The 13,255-nt window shown below is 42.0% G+C and overlaps 1 protein-coding gene across 11 annotated transcripts in view; it reads left to right on the forward strand.

Moving 5' to 3' along the window:
* TENM4 (teneurin transmembrane protein 4) overlaps positions 1-13,255 on the forward strand; it is a 600,622-nt gene that overhangs the window by 524,159 nt on the left and 63,208 nt on the right. For 7 of the 11 annotated variants that reach the window (XM_051778647.1, XM_051778642.1, XM_051778650.1 and 4 more), the window contains 4 exons: positions 4,149-4,416; positions 6,478-6,621; positions 7,632-7,881; positions 10,390-10,410. In XM_051778647.1, the coding sequence (XP_051634607.1) occupies positions 4,149-4,416; positions 6,478-6,621; positions 7,632-7,881; positions 10,390-10,410 (683 nt within the window). The remainder of the gene's footprint in view (positions 1-4,148; positions 4,417-6,477; positions 6,622-7,631; positions 7,882-10,389; positions 10,411-13,255) is intronic. The other 4 variants (XM_051778649.1, XM_051778644.1, XM_051778651.1 and 1 more) reach the window with 1 other exon arrangement.

Below are 13,255 nucleotides of genomic sequence, written 5' to 3' on the forward strand. Positions count from 1 at the left end.
ACTCCCACCAGATCAGGCTGCTCAGAGCCCTGTCCAACCTGATTTTGAATGTTTACCGGGATGGGGCATCTACCACCTCTCTGGGCAACCTGTGCCAGTGTTTTACCACCCTCATCATAAATGTTTAGTGCCATTTTAAATGTCTTCCTGATATCCTGCTTGGCCTCCAACTGCCACTCCAGAATGATCCCCCTAGCAGTGTCCTGCATTGTATCTGCCAAATCCTTGTGAATGTCAAATCACTTAGACATCTCAAATAGCACTAGACACCTGTAGTTATGGAATATAATACCTAAGAAGGATTCATTATGACACCTAATTAAGGAGTTCACATGCAGTCATTGGGAGAGGTGCTAGATGTCTGAGCTTCCATTAAAGCTGACAGAAATTTAATCAGTACTATCAGTGGAGCCTACAGATCAGTTAAGACTTCTGGCCCTCACTGATGATAATAGTTAGATTCCACTGACTATAATTGATGTTTATATGCCTACCTCACATGAGCATATTTATAAGTTGACGTCTGGATTTAGATGCCTTAAACTGGAATTGAGTCCCACTCATAAGTTTACATGGCAACATCAACCTTCTAAAGAGTCTATCTCTGCTGTTTGCTGTTTGTGGGGAGACCTAAAAGAGCACTTCAGAAGAGATGCCGAACTTAGATTCCTAAGTTAAGATGAATCCCATACATGATGAACAGTACTTTTCCCATGTGCCAAATGATTGAGCTAAAACCTGTAAACCAGTATTCCACATCAAATATCGATAGCTGAAGGTTAATGGAGTTTGTGGTGCAGGAGTTTACAAGAGAATCTGATTTGTGACAGAGTCCTGACTGTACTTCAGTTCAGAAATGGACTACTTTTCATTTCTATACTGGATGTACATACAATAAAAAATAACCTAGCTGTCAGTTCCTGCAGCTGCATTTTATAATACACAGTTCTCAGTAGGGAAATGTTAAGTTTAAAAGGTGTGAGCACAAAGCTGGGAGGAGGTGACAAGCAGATACCAGGGCTGGCAAAGAGATTTTTGACAAGTGGGTAGATAAAACCCTCATAAGCTCCAACAAATAAATGCAGTGCTTTCTACCTGGATGCGTTCAAGAGACCAAATAATGCATTTTTAATGTTTGATTCAGGTGCCTATAGACAGATTTGGGGCCATTAAGGATGCCCTGAAGTGTCCCTTCAGGCTTCCAGCTGTAGCTTCAGAAAGGTGGAGATTTCAAGGAGGTCCATGTCAGAGCTGTCATGCCTTTGCAGAAGTTTTGGATACCATAGAACAGCTCAAAAATACTAGATGTCTATGTTAAGGCCCCTGAATCAGACCCTAAATGCTTTTCTTTCTCAAAATTCCCTCTGAGCATCTTATTAAAAAAAAAAAAAAGACTGACTGTTCCTTGCTGCCTGCTGGCAGAGTGAAGAGTAGCTGTTAGTGTTAACCCAGCACACAGAAATTAGATTTCCTACATTGTCTCACGCAAAGAGTAGAATTGTTACTAACACAAGAATAGATCAACACCACAGAGCAAAGGGAACATGGCAGTGAAAATTGCTACATTGTGTAAATGCCTGGTAAGCCTGAAGCAGCAGCTCTTCTGCCTACCCAGCCTGGTGGCTGGACCCCTTTAATAGAGCAGATTATATTGGTTAGGCTGGGATAAACTCTTAAGAATCTTTCTCAAGGCCCACAGACACAGCATATGAATGTATCTGGGCCAAACAGCAATTATCAAATAGAAATAAGGGCACAATTCAGCTCTTGTTACTTTTAGTGCATTCAGAGTATTTTAAAGCTTTTTTTTCCCCTCTTCTCCCACTGATGTCCTACTGGATTATACTCTCCCCTACCAATGCTGTGCTTTGTTGCTAGTTTATCTCTACTTACAAACTACAAATGTTTTTTTGGATCAACTGAATTTCTATTTGAACCCTTTCTTCAAGCAGACACCTTTAAACACAGCCCCTTGTGCTGCTCAGTGGCTCAGTAGCGTTGGGCTGACCCTTTCTTTGGAATGGTAGACAGCAGAGATAGATCATGACAGAGAGAAATAATTATTTCTGACAGGGATCTGAACCAGACTTTCCAAATAGTACCTCTGTGACAATTATTTCTGCCTGTTTTTTTCCTAGTGGGATTACATATGAAGATAGATTTGATACAAGGGACCACCTTTACAGCGGTTTGGCTCAGCTCAGTTCTGGCTGAGCCTAGTCCCAGTCCAGCTTGTTGCTGATCTCATAAAATATATTTTAAAAATCCTGTGTTTTCCCAGTTCTGTCATATTTCAGCCTCTTAAGCACTGAGATATGTAAATTTAAATGGCTACATTAGAGAAAGTAAATATTTATGAGCACAGTGGAATGGGGCTTTAACTGCTGGATGTGTCCATTTGTCAAGTGCTGCAACTCTCAGAACCTGTTAGTTATCACTTGAAAAAGTGTTGGGGCTTTGGATAATAGCTCAGAAGAGGTGTTTTCAGGTGCAGATTACAAGATTTGTCATTATTGGTAACACTAACCAGAAAACCTGTAAGAGATGAGCCACTTATCACACCAGGGATGTTTGCTGCTTCCACATAGGAGGATCTGGATATAGGAGTGACATAACTTGGAAGACACGAGGATCATAGAATCTCCTGAGTTGGAAGTGACCCTCAAGAATCACTGAGTCCAATTTCTGGCCCTTCACAGGACAATCCCAAGAATCACACCATGATCACTTTCTAATGGGTGGATCTTGTGACTCACCTGCCTTCAAGCTTCCACATCCCTTATATTCAGAAAGCTGACTATTGCTAGGGAAGCATTTTCCCAGCATTTAGGGTTCAGCACACTGGCACAGGAGAGGAAAGTGCCAGCTTTGACCTTCTAACGCATCCCATTAGCAGACCAAGTTTCTAGCTCACTGCTAAGCTTCTACCTTCATGTTTCAATCTTCACTGAAGGTTGCTGACTTGTGCTGAAAATGTGCACACTGGGTGCTTACCTACGAGTGAAATTTTCTTGAAAGAGACAATTTTTTTCTCCTAAGATTTTTTTTATCAGTATTTGCATGGGAGCATCAGCACTGTGTCAGGGATGTATTTGGTATCAGTTTCTAGAAAATTTCTGAGCATTTCTCCAGCTAAAAAAAAAAAAAAAAAAAGAAGAGGAAATTTTAAGATCTGGTGATACTTTAGCAGTTATATTATCTGCAAATCCCATCTTTACTGTTACTTCTCTGTTCTCAAAGCAGACCAGGGGCAGAAAAAATTTCCTTAATGTTTCTCAAGTCTTTTCTTAAATGAGATAACTGTCCTAGTCAGCCAGAAATGCCCACACTCATGGCTGGAGGAGAAAATGAAGCAACTCACTTAGAATACAGATGAATTTGGAAAAGAAAGAGAAGGAGGACTGCAAGGGAAGGGAAAGGAGTTGTAAGTGATAGGTCAGGCTGATAGCTTCATCACACAGGTAAGAAGCAAGTACCAGAGTAAGTAGGAACAAACGTGAGGTCAGAAAATAAGGACTAGGACACAGGAAAAAAAAAAAGGCTTGAGGTAAATGGTAGCTCAGGCAGAAAGGGGTCAAAGGTGAGGTAGGCAAGGAGCAGTTTCAAAGGAGAGATGGGTAAGTCAGAGGAGGGAGAGTGGAAACAGGATTCACTAATGTCATGGAGAGAATTGCAGGTTATGATCAGGGCCAGGAAACATCCTTAAGGATACAGGCCAAGTAGGCCTTGATATTTTATTAGGAAAAATAAGTCAGGAGACAAAAATTAGTAGCCACAAAAGCCTACCATGATAAAATACAGAAAATGGAAGCTAAACTGCTGGGCTGGAATAATCTCCGACACCAAGCTCCTTTCACTGTGTGTCCTGGAACTCCTTTTAAGAGTCCCATTGTAAGCCCTGACCTACTGTGATACTTTGGTTTCCTCTTCTCCCATGTAATAGAGATGGAGAAAGAGGGAGGCATTCCTTGGCTTCCATAAATAACCCAATAAGTTACATATATGATTTCATACTCGATGCCTACTAGTACCTTTTTAGACATGTCTGCCAGAGCTTTTATACTGGTGTGTTTGATAAATTACAGCTTCACTGCCTTTTCCTGTCTGCTCGCTGCTGATCTGACACCTCATGGATTGCTTTTCCACAGGCTCTACAAGAGGAGATTAACGTTTCTGGTAGTAAAATAAAAGTGAGTTACTTGAGCAGTCGCACAGCTGGCTACAAATCAGTCCTGCGGATCAGCATGACCCACCCCACCATCCCCTTCAACCTCATGAAAGTCCACCTCATGGTGGCCGTTGAGGGACGCCTCTTCAGAAAGTGGTTTGCAGCAGCTCCAGACCTGTCCTATTATTTCATCTGGGATAAGACAGACGTTTACAGCCAGAAGGTGTATGGGCTCTCAGAAGCCTTCGGTAAGTGACCCCAGGGTTTGTGTCTCTTTTTAAAAGCAGCTAAGTGGCAAGGCACAGACCTGTAGTAGATCAGAATGGTCTGACTGCAAACACATGAAATAGTCCCTGCTGATTTGCTGCTACTTCCTTGGGGAGGGTTTGGCCCAGCTGTTCAAACAGCACACATTCCCCAATAGATAAGTCACAGAATCACTGAATGCTTTGGGTTGAAAGGGACAGCCATGGGCAGGGATGCCACCCATTAGATCAGGTTGCCCAGGGCACCATCCAACTTGGCCTTGAACACTTTCAAGGACAGGGTATGAATACTTATCTGTTCTCTGGCTCGTGGCCCAGCACATACATCCCGAGCTGCTACCAGCAAATTCATACAGAAGGAATGAACTGGGACTACAGACATTTGGCTGCCTCTCACATATAGCCAAAAACTGTCAGCACTGCTTTGAACGGAATTCCAAGAACCGAGCCCTGATTGCAACTCCTCCTTTTGCCTGACCTTCAGGATTGCTCTAATCTTATTTTCCCCTTTGTTACCCGCTCAAGAATGCCATCCCAAACTGGCTGTTTAGTGAGCAGAGGTAATGCAGTTCTGTAGTGATTGCTTCCCATCTCATCAACACCAAGTGAACATTCAGTTACAGGTCCTCAACAGAGTCTAGACTAGACCTTCCAGGCTACCAGGAAATGGTGTTAGCAAAATGGGAGACATCCCAGATCAGCAAATACAGCTCCTGTTGACAAAAGGATGGTTACTGATGCCTCATAGCTCAACTGAAGATAAGTTCCTTTAGAAGAGCTGTAGGATACCTGTTTTTCCACAAGGAAGAATGAGTGCCTTCCTCCTCTCACTCAGGCTCAGCTACCTTGAGCAGACTGGATGATACAAGCTGCTGAGCCTTACCCATCTTGGAGTCCACTCTGAGAAATGTGTCCCCGTAGCATATCCTGAAAGACTATGCTTACATGCTCTTTAAGATGCTAGGTCAGCAGTGGGTCCTGGAGTGCTTCATGAAGCAGCTCTGCAGCCCCAGAGCACTCAAGCAGGTCTCAGGACATCAGCAGTCATGCTTTCAATGATTCGCATTTCTAGAACAGTGGAAAATATTGAGCCTTCATAGCCTTACTTATGTCTTCCTCTGATACAGTCTGATTCTGCAAAAGGCTATGTTTGATGGGGAATCCTGAGTTCTCTCGGTGCTCAGCACTTTTCAAAGAGGCTAGGAAATTTGTAAGATCAGATCTTTATTTCTTTCTAGTAAAAAAAAAAAAGATCTATGTAATTACTTTTCATTTGTGTGGAACTTGCAGTTCTGCTCTACTTCAGCTATAAAGATTAAAGAAAAGCAGACCAATGAAACTGGTCCTGCTTCTTCTGAGAAAATCATAAAGGAGTCATTATTCTGTCAAAAACATGATTTTCCTTCTACTGACATAATTTTACTCAAGCAACTCCAGCACGTTCAGTGGAGTTTCTCCTGAACAGCTCTGATTGGGCATCCCAGCAAGCAAAGTTTTGACATTAACAGTGACCACAAGTCACCCTGGTCTGAGACTGTTGCCTCTGAGGGACTTGCTGCCCCATGCATCAATTGTGCAAGTCCTTACTTTCCAAGAAAGATCATGATTTTTAGCAAGTTCCTGACATGCAGTCTTTGACCAGTGAAAGTAGGTAGAAGTAAAATTCTCCCATGTGGGAGTCCAGCAGTGGTTTACACACTTCAATCAAAGAATATCCTGTGTTAGAAGGGACCCCCAGGGATCATCAAGTCCCAATCCTAATATCCATTGTTTTAAAATATGTCTTTAAAACAGTGCCTTTTAAATTTTTAGCACATTTGCCCAACATCTACAACTGCATTGGCCTTTTTAAATGCAGAATGGACTTTTTAAAGATAAAAAATATTAGGACTGTGTGTTATCATGATGACATGTTTTCAATTAAATTAGCAGTCACCTGTAGAAATGCTCCTACCCCTGCTCAGCTGAGACTCTGTGTGTCCTGGCACTGCATTTCTGGGTTGCTCATCTTGGGGGGGCCTTTTCTTTCTCTCTTGTTCACAGTTTCAGTAGGTTATGAGTATGAATCCTGTCCAGACTTGATTCTGTGGGAGAAGAGGACAGCTGTGCTCCAGGGTTATGAAATTGATGCTTCCAAACTTGGAGGATGGTCCCTGGACAAACACCATGCCCTCAACATACAAAGTGGTAGGTTGTTGGTGACACATAACAGGAATAATGCAGCATTACAAGACCTGGTTTCTTTTTTTCACTAAGAATACAAGAAAAGGAATTAAAAGAAAGGAAAGGAATTAAAACCAACACATCTGCTCTCTCATGTGTTTTACTAACAAATTATTTCTAGTAACCTACATTTAGAAGTGATTTGGTATAAAAAATGTAAAAGAAGGTGGCCATCATGAAGTAGTTGAATGTTGGCCTGTCTAACTTTGTGATGTTGCAAAACAAGGGTATTAACAAAGAAAATATTCCTAAAATAACAAAGGGGAGCCTATTCAGATTGGACCTGTCACTGAGCATTAATCCACCCAGACGCATCCTCCAGTGTGCTAGTGTACTTGCAAAATGAGAGTCTTCATGGGTCATAAGGGAGAATGGAAAGTTCCAGAGTCCTTGAAGACTCTGAGGACTGCAGCAGGGAGGCCTAAAAGCTGATAGGCAGAAGCACTGTATCCCTCTGGATAATAGCAGTGGTATGGGAGCAAACGTCTAATTCAGCCCACATCACTGCTGAGAGCACTGCACTTAGAGGAAACATAAGCAGAGCTCTTCTAAAACTTTGCAGATGAAACATGGTTCTAGAGAATGTCCCATGGTCTTCCTGTCCCTTATCTCTCCATGAGCTATGTAATTTCTTTTTTTTGCCTGGTAGACAACAAATTACAGGGCAAGGAGGCACAGAAAGGGCAGGTAAAAGTTCATGAGATGCTGAAAAGTGTATTTCATTCAAAGGTAAAGACGATCGTCTTCTCCCTACACATTTTTCTTCTGCAGGAAATTTAATGGGTCTAAAAAAAATAATTCAGATAAGGGGCTCCTCATTTCAAACTATCACGAAACAATACTATGAAAGATGATAAAGTCCTTGCTACTTGACAATTTCTCCAGTTGGCATCCAGCATTGTCAGTTTGTGCTGCTTTTGGTCTCAGTTTCCCTGTCTCTCTTTAATCTCCTTATTACTGTTTTCTCTCTCTAGGCATCTTGCACAAAGGAAATGGGGAAAACCAGTTCATTTCCCAGCAGCCGCCTGTAATTGGAAGCATTATGGGCAACGGCCGCAGACGTAGCATTTCTTGTCCAAGTTGCAATGGTCTGGCAGATGGGAACAAACTCCTGGCTCCTGTTGCCCTAACATGTGGGTCTGATGGAAGCCTTTATGTTGGAGATTTCAACTACATCCGAAGGATCTTTCCCTCTGGCAATGTCACCAACATACTGGAGCTGAGGTACACTGTGCTGAATGTGGCTGTTAGAATTATGCTCTTAAGTTCTGCGAAAATGCTATGTACCCAAAAGAAAAATGAGCAAAACTCTTGGAAAAAAAAAGCAAACAACACAGCAAAACAGAGAAAAAGCTGTCCAGATTTGCCTCTTCTGCAACTCTGCTGACTTTGATTTACACCAGAGAAACACAGGCCTAGCAAGTTCTTACAGAACTGAATCACACGCCAAAAGTATTGACACATTTCTGTGCTGCTAAATCAAGCTGTGCTGATCTCTGCCTTTTCCTGTAGTCAGAAACCAGTGGGAATTCTGGAAGTTAACAAGCAGCCTCTGAGATAATCTAAACTTAGGACACAGCACTGATGATCATATGTAGAGTTTAGTCAAGACTGATAATCATTCATAATTGAGACAAGATGATCACTCTAGGCAGTCACAGACTGGGATTTTCTAGTTGGTTTTGAGGTGACAAATGTATCAACCCCCTTCAGTTCCCAACTGAACAGCAGTGTCAGGCTGAACATATAGATGGAGCATCTGAAAGTGAAGAGCTTCCTTTTAACCCCAAATAACAAAGCAAAAAAAATATGTTAGAAGAAATAGAGAGGAATGGGGAGGAACATTCATTAAAAACAAGGAAGCAGAGGGAAAAGTATGGATTTGTTACACATTCTGAGAAAATGAAATAAATTGTGACTGAACCACATTTCAAATTGACCTCACTGGAGATATTTTTCCTATCCAGAATTTCCACAATAAATACAATTATCCACTTCAACTCAATGGGACCTGCTTCTGGGCTCTGTGTGGCCAGACAAGATACGGTTACTGTCAAGTTTTCAATCTACTAATAATGACTTCACTACAGGAAAGTCAGGTAGAGCTAAAGGAGTCTTTCTGAATGAATCTTCTCTGTGACAGGCCTGAACTCAGGTCCTGAGAAGTCAGTATGAAGTTAGCATGGTAGGAAGGTTCAACATTCCCATTTACCTCTCAAGATCTGGTCTGAAAATGCGAATCTTCTGCAAAGTAAGACCCTCCCTCCTCTACTCAGATTTAATATCCCTACTGAGGACAAACATAAGACTTCATTTCTCCAAGGACTGCAGCAAAATTCACGCAAGACCCCATTAATCCCTCCTTTACAAATATGCCATAATTATTAAACCTTACTGAAGGTCTTTATTTGGCACACAGAACCATCATTGTAGATCATGTTGTATGGAAAAAAAAAAGCCCAGCCAGCCACCACACGGCTGGAGCTTACAGAAAACTACCTTGGTACACACACCTCAGAGGACTGGGGTACCTTTTGAGCAAACAAGCAGGAACCTTATTCTGGCTATTCTGTTTCCTGATACATGAGACCATAATATCTCTCATGTTTGTAAGGTGGGAAGCTGGAATAAACCTTCAGACCTGGTCCTCGTTAAAGAATGTAATATTATTCCAGTGCCAGAAAATTATTTTAATGACCAAAGGTGAGATTTCCAGAAGAGTCTAGGTAAACCCAGATCCCATTGCAACTGAGTGGGATTAATGTTTCAGTCCCAGAAGTACAATTTTAAACCCCAATCCCTGTTTCATTGTCAGTGGAAATACCAGACCCATCAGAGGTTTTGCAGAGTATTTTCTCATTGGAAAAGAGAAAATTGGAAGCCTTGACAGAGTGGCCTTGCTGGCTGTTGTGTAGAGCCACAGAGTTAAATTTACTCCAGAGTTAAATCTGCTGGAACGATTGCTGCTTCATCTGTGCAAACACTTAGGTTACTGGATCTAATAAACATTTCTTCACTCTGGTGTGCTATAAAGTAAGTGGGTTCAGATGTCGGCTGGCTAAAAGCTGTGGAGAAAAGCCATTGCATTTGGACTAAATGGAGTTTGCTTGTGTCTTCTCAGATCAGCATCTCCTTTGAGATTAACATCCTCACTATTTGGCTCTGGGGTTTGTTTGGGAGGGTGGTTTTTGAGTGTAGTGTTCTGGAAAGCAAATACACTGTGGGTTGTAGATAGCTGCAGCTGGGTATGTAACTTAGATGTATGAAAAATGTCCAGCTCAGCATAATTTCAGTCCTCTGGGCAGGAGTTCACGAGGTTATGGCAATGAACTGCCACCCATAACTGTGCAACTCTTAAGTTACCTTTGTAAATGACAAGGTGTTTCTTTCACTGAGAGTGAAAAAAACTGTAAAGATATCTGCATCTACATCTGTTTAGTTCAGTGCTGCACTCAATGATAAAATCTGCCTGGTCCTATCTCTTACGTAAGTGAATAACTCCAAGCAGGTGAGATCACACTTCCTTTGTGATATGCAGCAGTACATAAGTGAGCTCACTGCCAAGTAATATCCAATATAAAATACATCAGTGTCATTCCAGCTAAGTCTTTATTTATTATTGCATTGTATGATACAGTTACTGTCAAGTTTTCAATCTGCTAATAATGCATCGAACCAAGCTGCTAACACCTCATTCTTTCTTCTATTCCCTGCTTTCCTGTCTTCTGTCAGAAATAAAGATTTCAGACATAGGTAAGCCAACCAGTGGAGAATTCTTATGCTGCTCCCTGTCTTGTTGCATGTTGTTACACAGTGAGCCACAAGTGCCATTTCCAGATGATTCAATAGCAAATGAAGCTGGCATGATTAAAACTGGCATAGGCAATCAGTCATCAGAACTGGGAGCCATTAATCACAATGCTGAGCTGTGCAGGCTTCTGCATGAGCTGTTATAGCTGGAGACAGGGGAAGTACAGGCAGGAGAAGCAGGGTAACAAGAGGAGGAGGGGGGAAGGAAAAACGGGTGGGAATTAACCGAGAAAGTACAATGGGAACAGCATCAGGATACAGGTCACTGGAATAGCTAGGATGCAAAAATAATTCTCATACAGTGAAAACTCTTCCTTTTGAGTTTGGGGCGTTTCATGGGCATAATGAAGATCCATATGTCCCCCAGCACCACCCACTGGGGGAAGTAAGTTTTTGTAACTTTTTCAGTCTGAGCTCTTCATAGAGAGCTTTGGCACGTGAAAGTCTGTCAGACTCAGATAGGAGGTAGTGCAACTCAGAACCTTAGCCAGGAAATGCAATAAAAAAGAGTAATGACAAGAAAACAAGATGAAAAAAAAAGACTCCTAAATTGGAGCTTTGTCACTAAGAATATTTGTCACTTGGGTTCACTGGAGTTTCAGTGGGTTTGATCCAATCAGTTTCATTCTGGAAGATGTCAACTTCCTGTCACTGCCTGTGTTTACAACGACTTCTCTGACTCTGACAGGTTTCCCATCCTTCTCCCTGGTTGCTTTTCTAAATTAGAAGCTTAGACTGTGGAGCTGGGATTTTTTTGCGTGTGTGTGTTTAGTTTTCTTTTGTATTTGGGATTGGGGATTTTTCTTGCTACATGCTTTTCATGTACTGCTTCTTTGACTTCATAGAGGCTATGCAAAACCAGAAATGTTCCTTTTATCTGCATGCCTGGAAATGAAATGGAGTAAAAACTAGGTTTTTGTCTTATTGCCAGAACAATAATGAAGGGCTGAGCTTCACAGCATAATGGACTGGCCCAAAGCATCTATTAGCAGGGCTGGGAGGTTGGTACTCAAGACCTTTTCACTGACTGTCTTCATCAGGTTGAGTTCCAGCCCCCAGCTCCTCTTTCACATCATTTGAAGGCAATAGAAAAACTCATTTCTCTTTGGAACAGCCAGGTTATATCCTTAATGCCCAAGAAGTACACAGCCACTAAAGTGCACCTGCTTTGTCTGTGAAGGGCAGCATCTGAATATCTGTTTTGAGAAGAGGTTTTATATATGAAAGCAGTAACTCAGGGAAGAAATATGGGTCACAAATGCTGTAGATGCCATCAGAGCCTTACAAATTTGGTAGGGCTTCAGCATTTAGGCAGTTCCTAAAAACTGAGAGATTAAGTGAAAGAAATCCAAGACACGCCTGCTCCAATGCAGGCCAAAGGGGAATCAGGGAGGGAGGAGGTGAGGAGATCCAGATCAAATATTCCCATCTGTTACTACATTAAGGGAGTTACCTATCTGATTTAGTGTCTATTCTATGTCATTTGCCATAATATGTCTTGTTAGGAAACCTCTTCATTCCTGAGCCACAGGGAAATGAGTGGGTGTAGTCTCAGCTAAAGCTCAAGTGCTCTGAACTGGAAGGTCCTAAACTTAACACCGATGAAGGTCAACAGTGCAAAGGGTGAGATCCACAGGACTGAGTCTTAGTGTTTTGGAAAAGCTGAAATTCATATGCAAAAGCTTCCTCAGTGCAGGGGAAAGGGAAAGCCAAAAAGCATCACTAAATAATGATACCTGCTCTGCAGGAACGTGGAGGGCAGTGAGGTATTTCTGTCTTGAAAATATGCAAAAAGTGGCCACACTTAAATTTATTCTTCCTTTCTTGTTTCCATTCATACCTTAGAGACACAAATCTACAATTAGTGGCAAAGAGAGAGATCCCAGAAAACTGCCCTAGGATCAGATCAAAAGTGTTTTGCGGTTGCTGGCTTGGTTTATGGCACTGTTATAAAGTTTTATTATCCAGTGTGTGACACTAGAAGAGCTTTGGGCATCACACACAAACTGCAAACACTAAAAGACCAAGTGTAAATTCAGCTCACTGCGCTGTGTGGCCTCCATATTAATCTACTGAATGTCACCCAGGGAAAAAAGACCAGTACCTCACACAAGCTACAATAAAATCCTCTGGTTTTGAGCTGCAGGGTGCTTAGCATGGAGCCATGGAAACAGCCCCACTGAACAAAAGCCAGTTGGCTGCAGGAATTTGGTAGTTCTTTAGTCACCAGCAAATGCATGTGGCCAGTAACGCTCACAGGGGAAGTGGGTAGCTGGCACAGAAAATGTTAGAGTTGGTTTCATGTCTTTAAAGAGGGACATCAGATTTAAAGAAGCCCCAGGGGTTTATTCAGATCAGTGGTTTATGGGTAAATAATTTTGGTGTGTGACTGCTCTTGTCTGTTGACCACAGTGGGAACCAGAGCTGTACTGTTACCAATAATAAAAGTTGTCCTTGGAGAAGGTGGTAGATGCTCTTGTATTTGAGAAACTAAGATGCAGTTCATCTTGTAAAATAAATGTTGAAAATAGTTAGGCAAGTCTTACCCAAAAAGATTATATTTCTCTCCACTGCCTGTAAAGAGAGTTAAGGCAGCCAGCTCTGATACCATCTGATACTAGGCATCCACCTTGTAACCATCTGAAGCTTGGTGATATGAATACCCTGGCATTTGAGAGAAGCCAATGAAAAGGTGCAGTTTGCTGTGCTGACGTACTGTAAGGAACTGGCTGAAACCAGGAACCCTGTCCCTTTTCTCACTGGCTTTCCACTCTGGAGCAGGAGGTTC

The sequence above is a fragment of the Manacus candei genome, unplaced genomic scaffold (genome assembly GCF_025592945.1).
Source record: "Manacus candei isolate 608988 ecotype Guabito, Panama unplaced genomic scaffold, ASM2559294v1 h1tg000014l, whole genome shotgun sequence".
Taxonomy (NCBI): Eukaryota; Metazoa; Chordata; class Aves; order Passeriformes; family Pipridae; genus Manacus; species Manacus candei.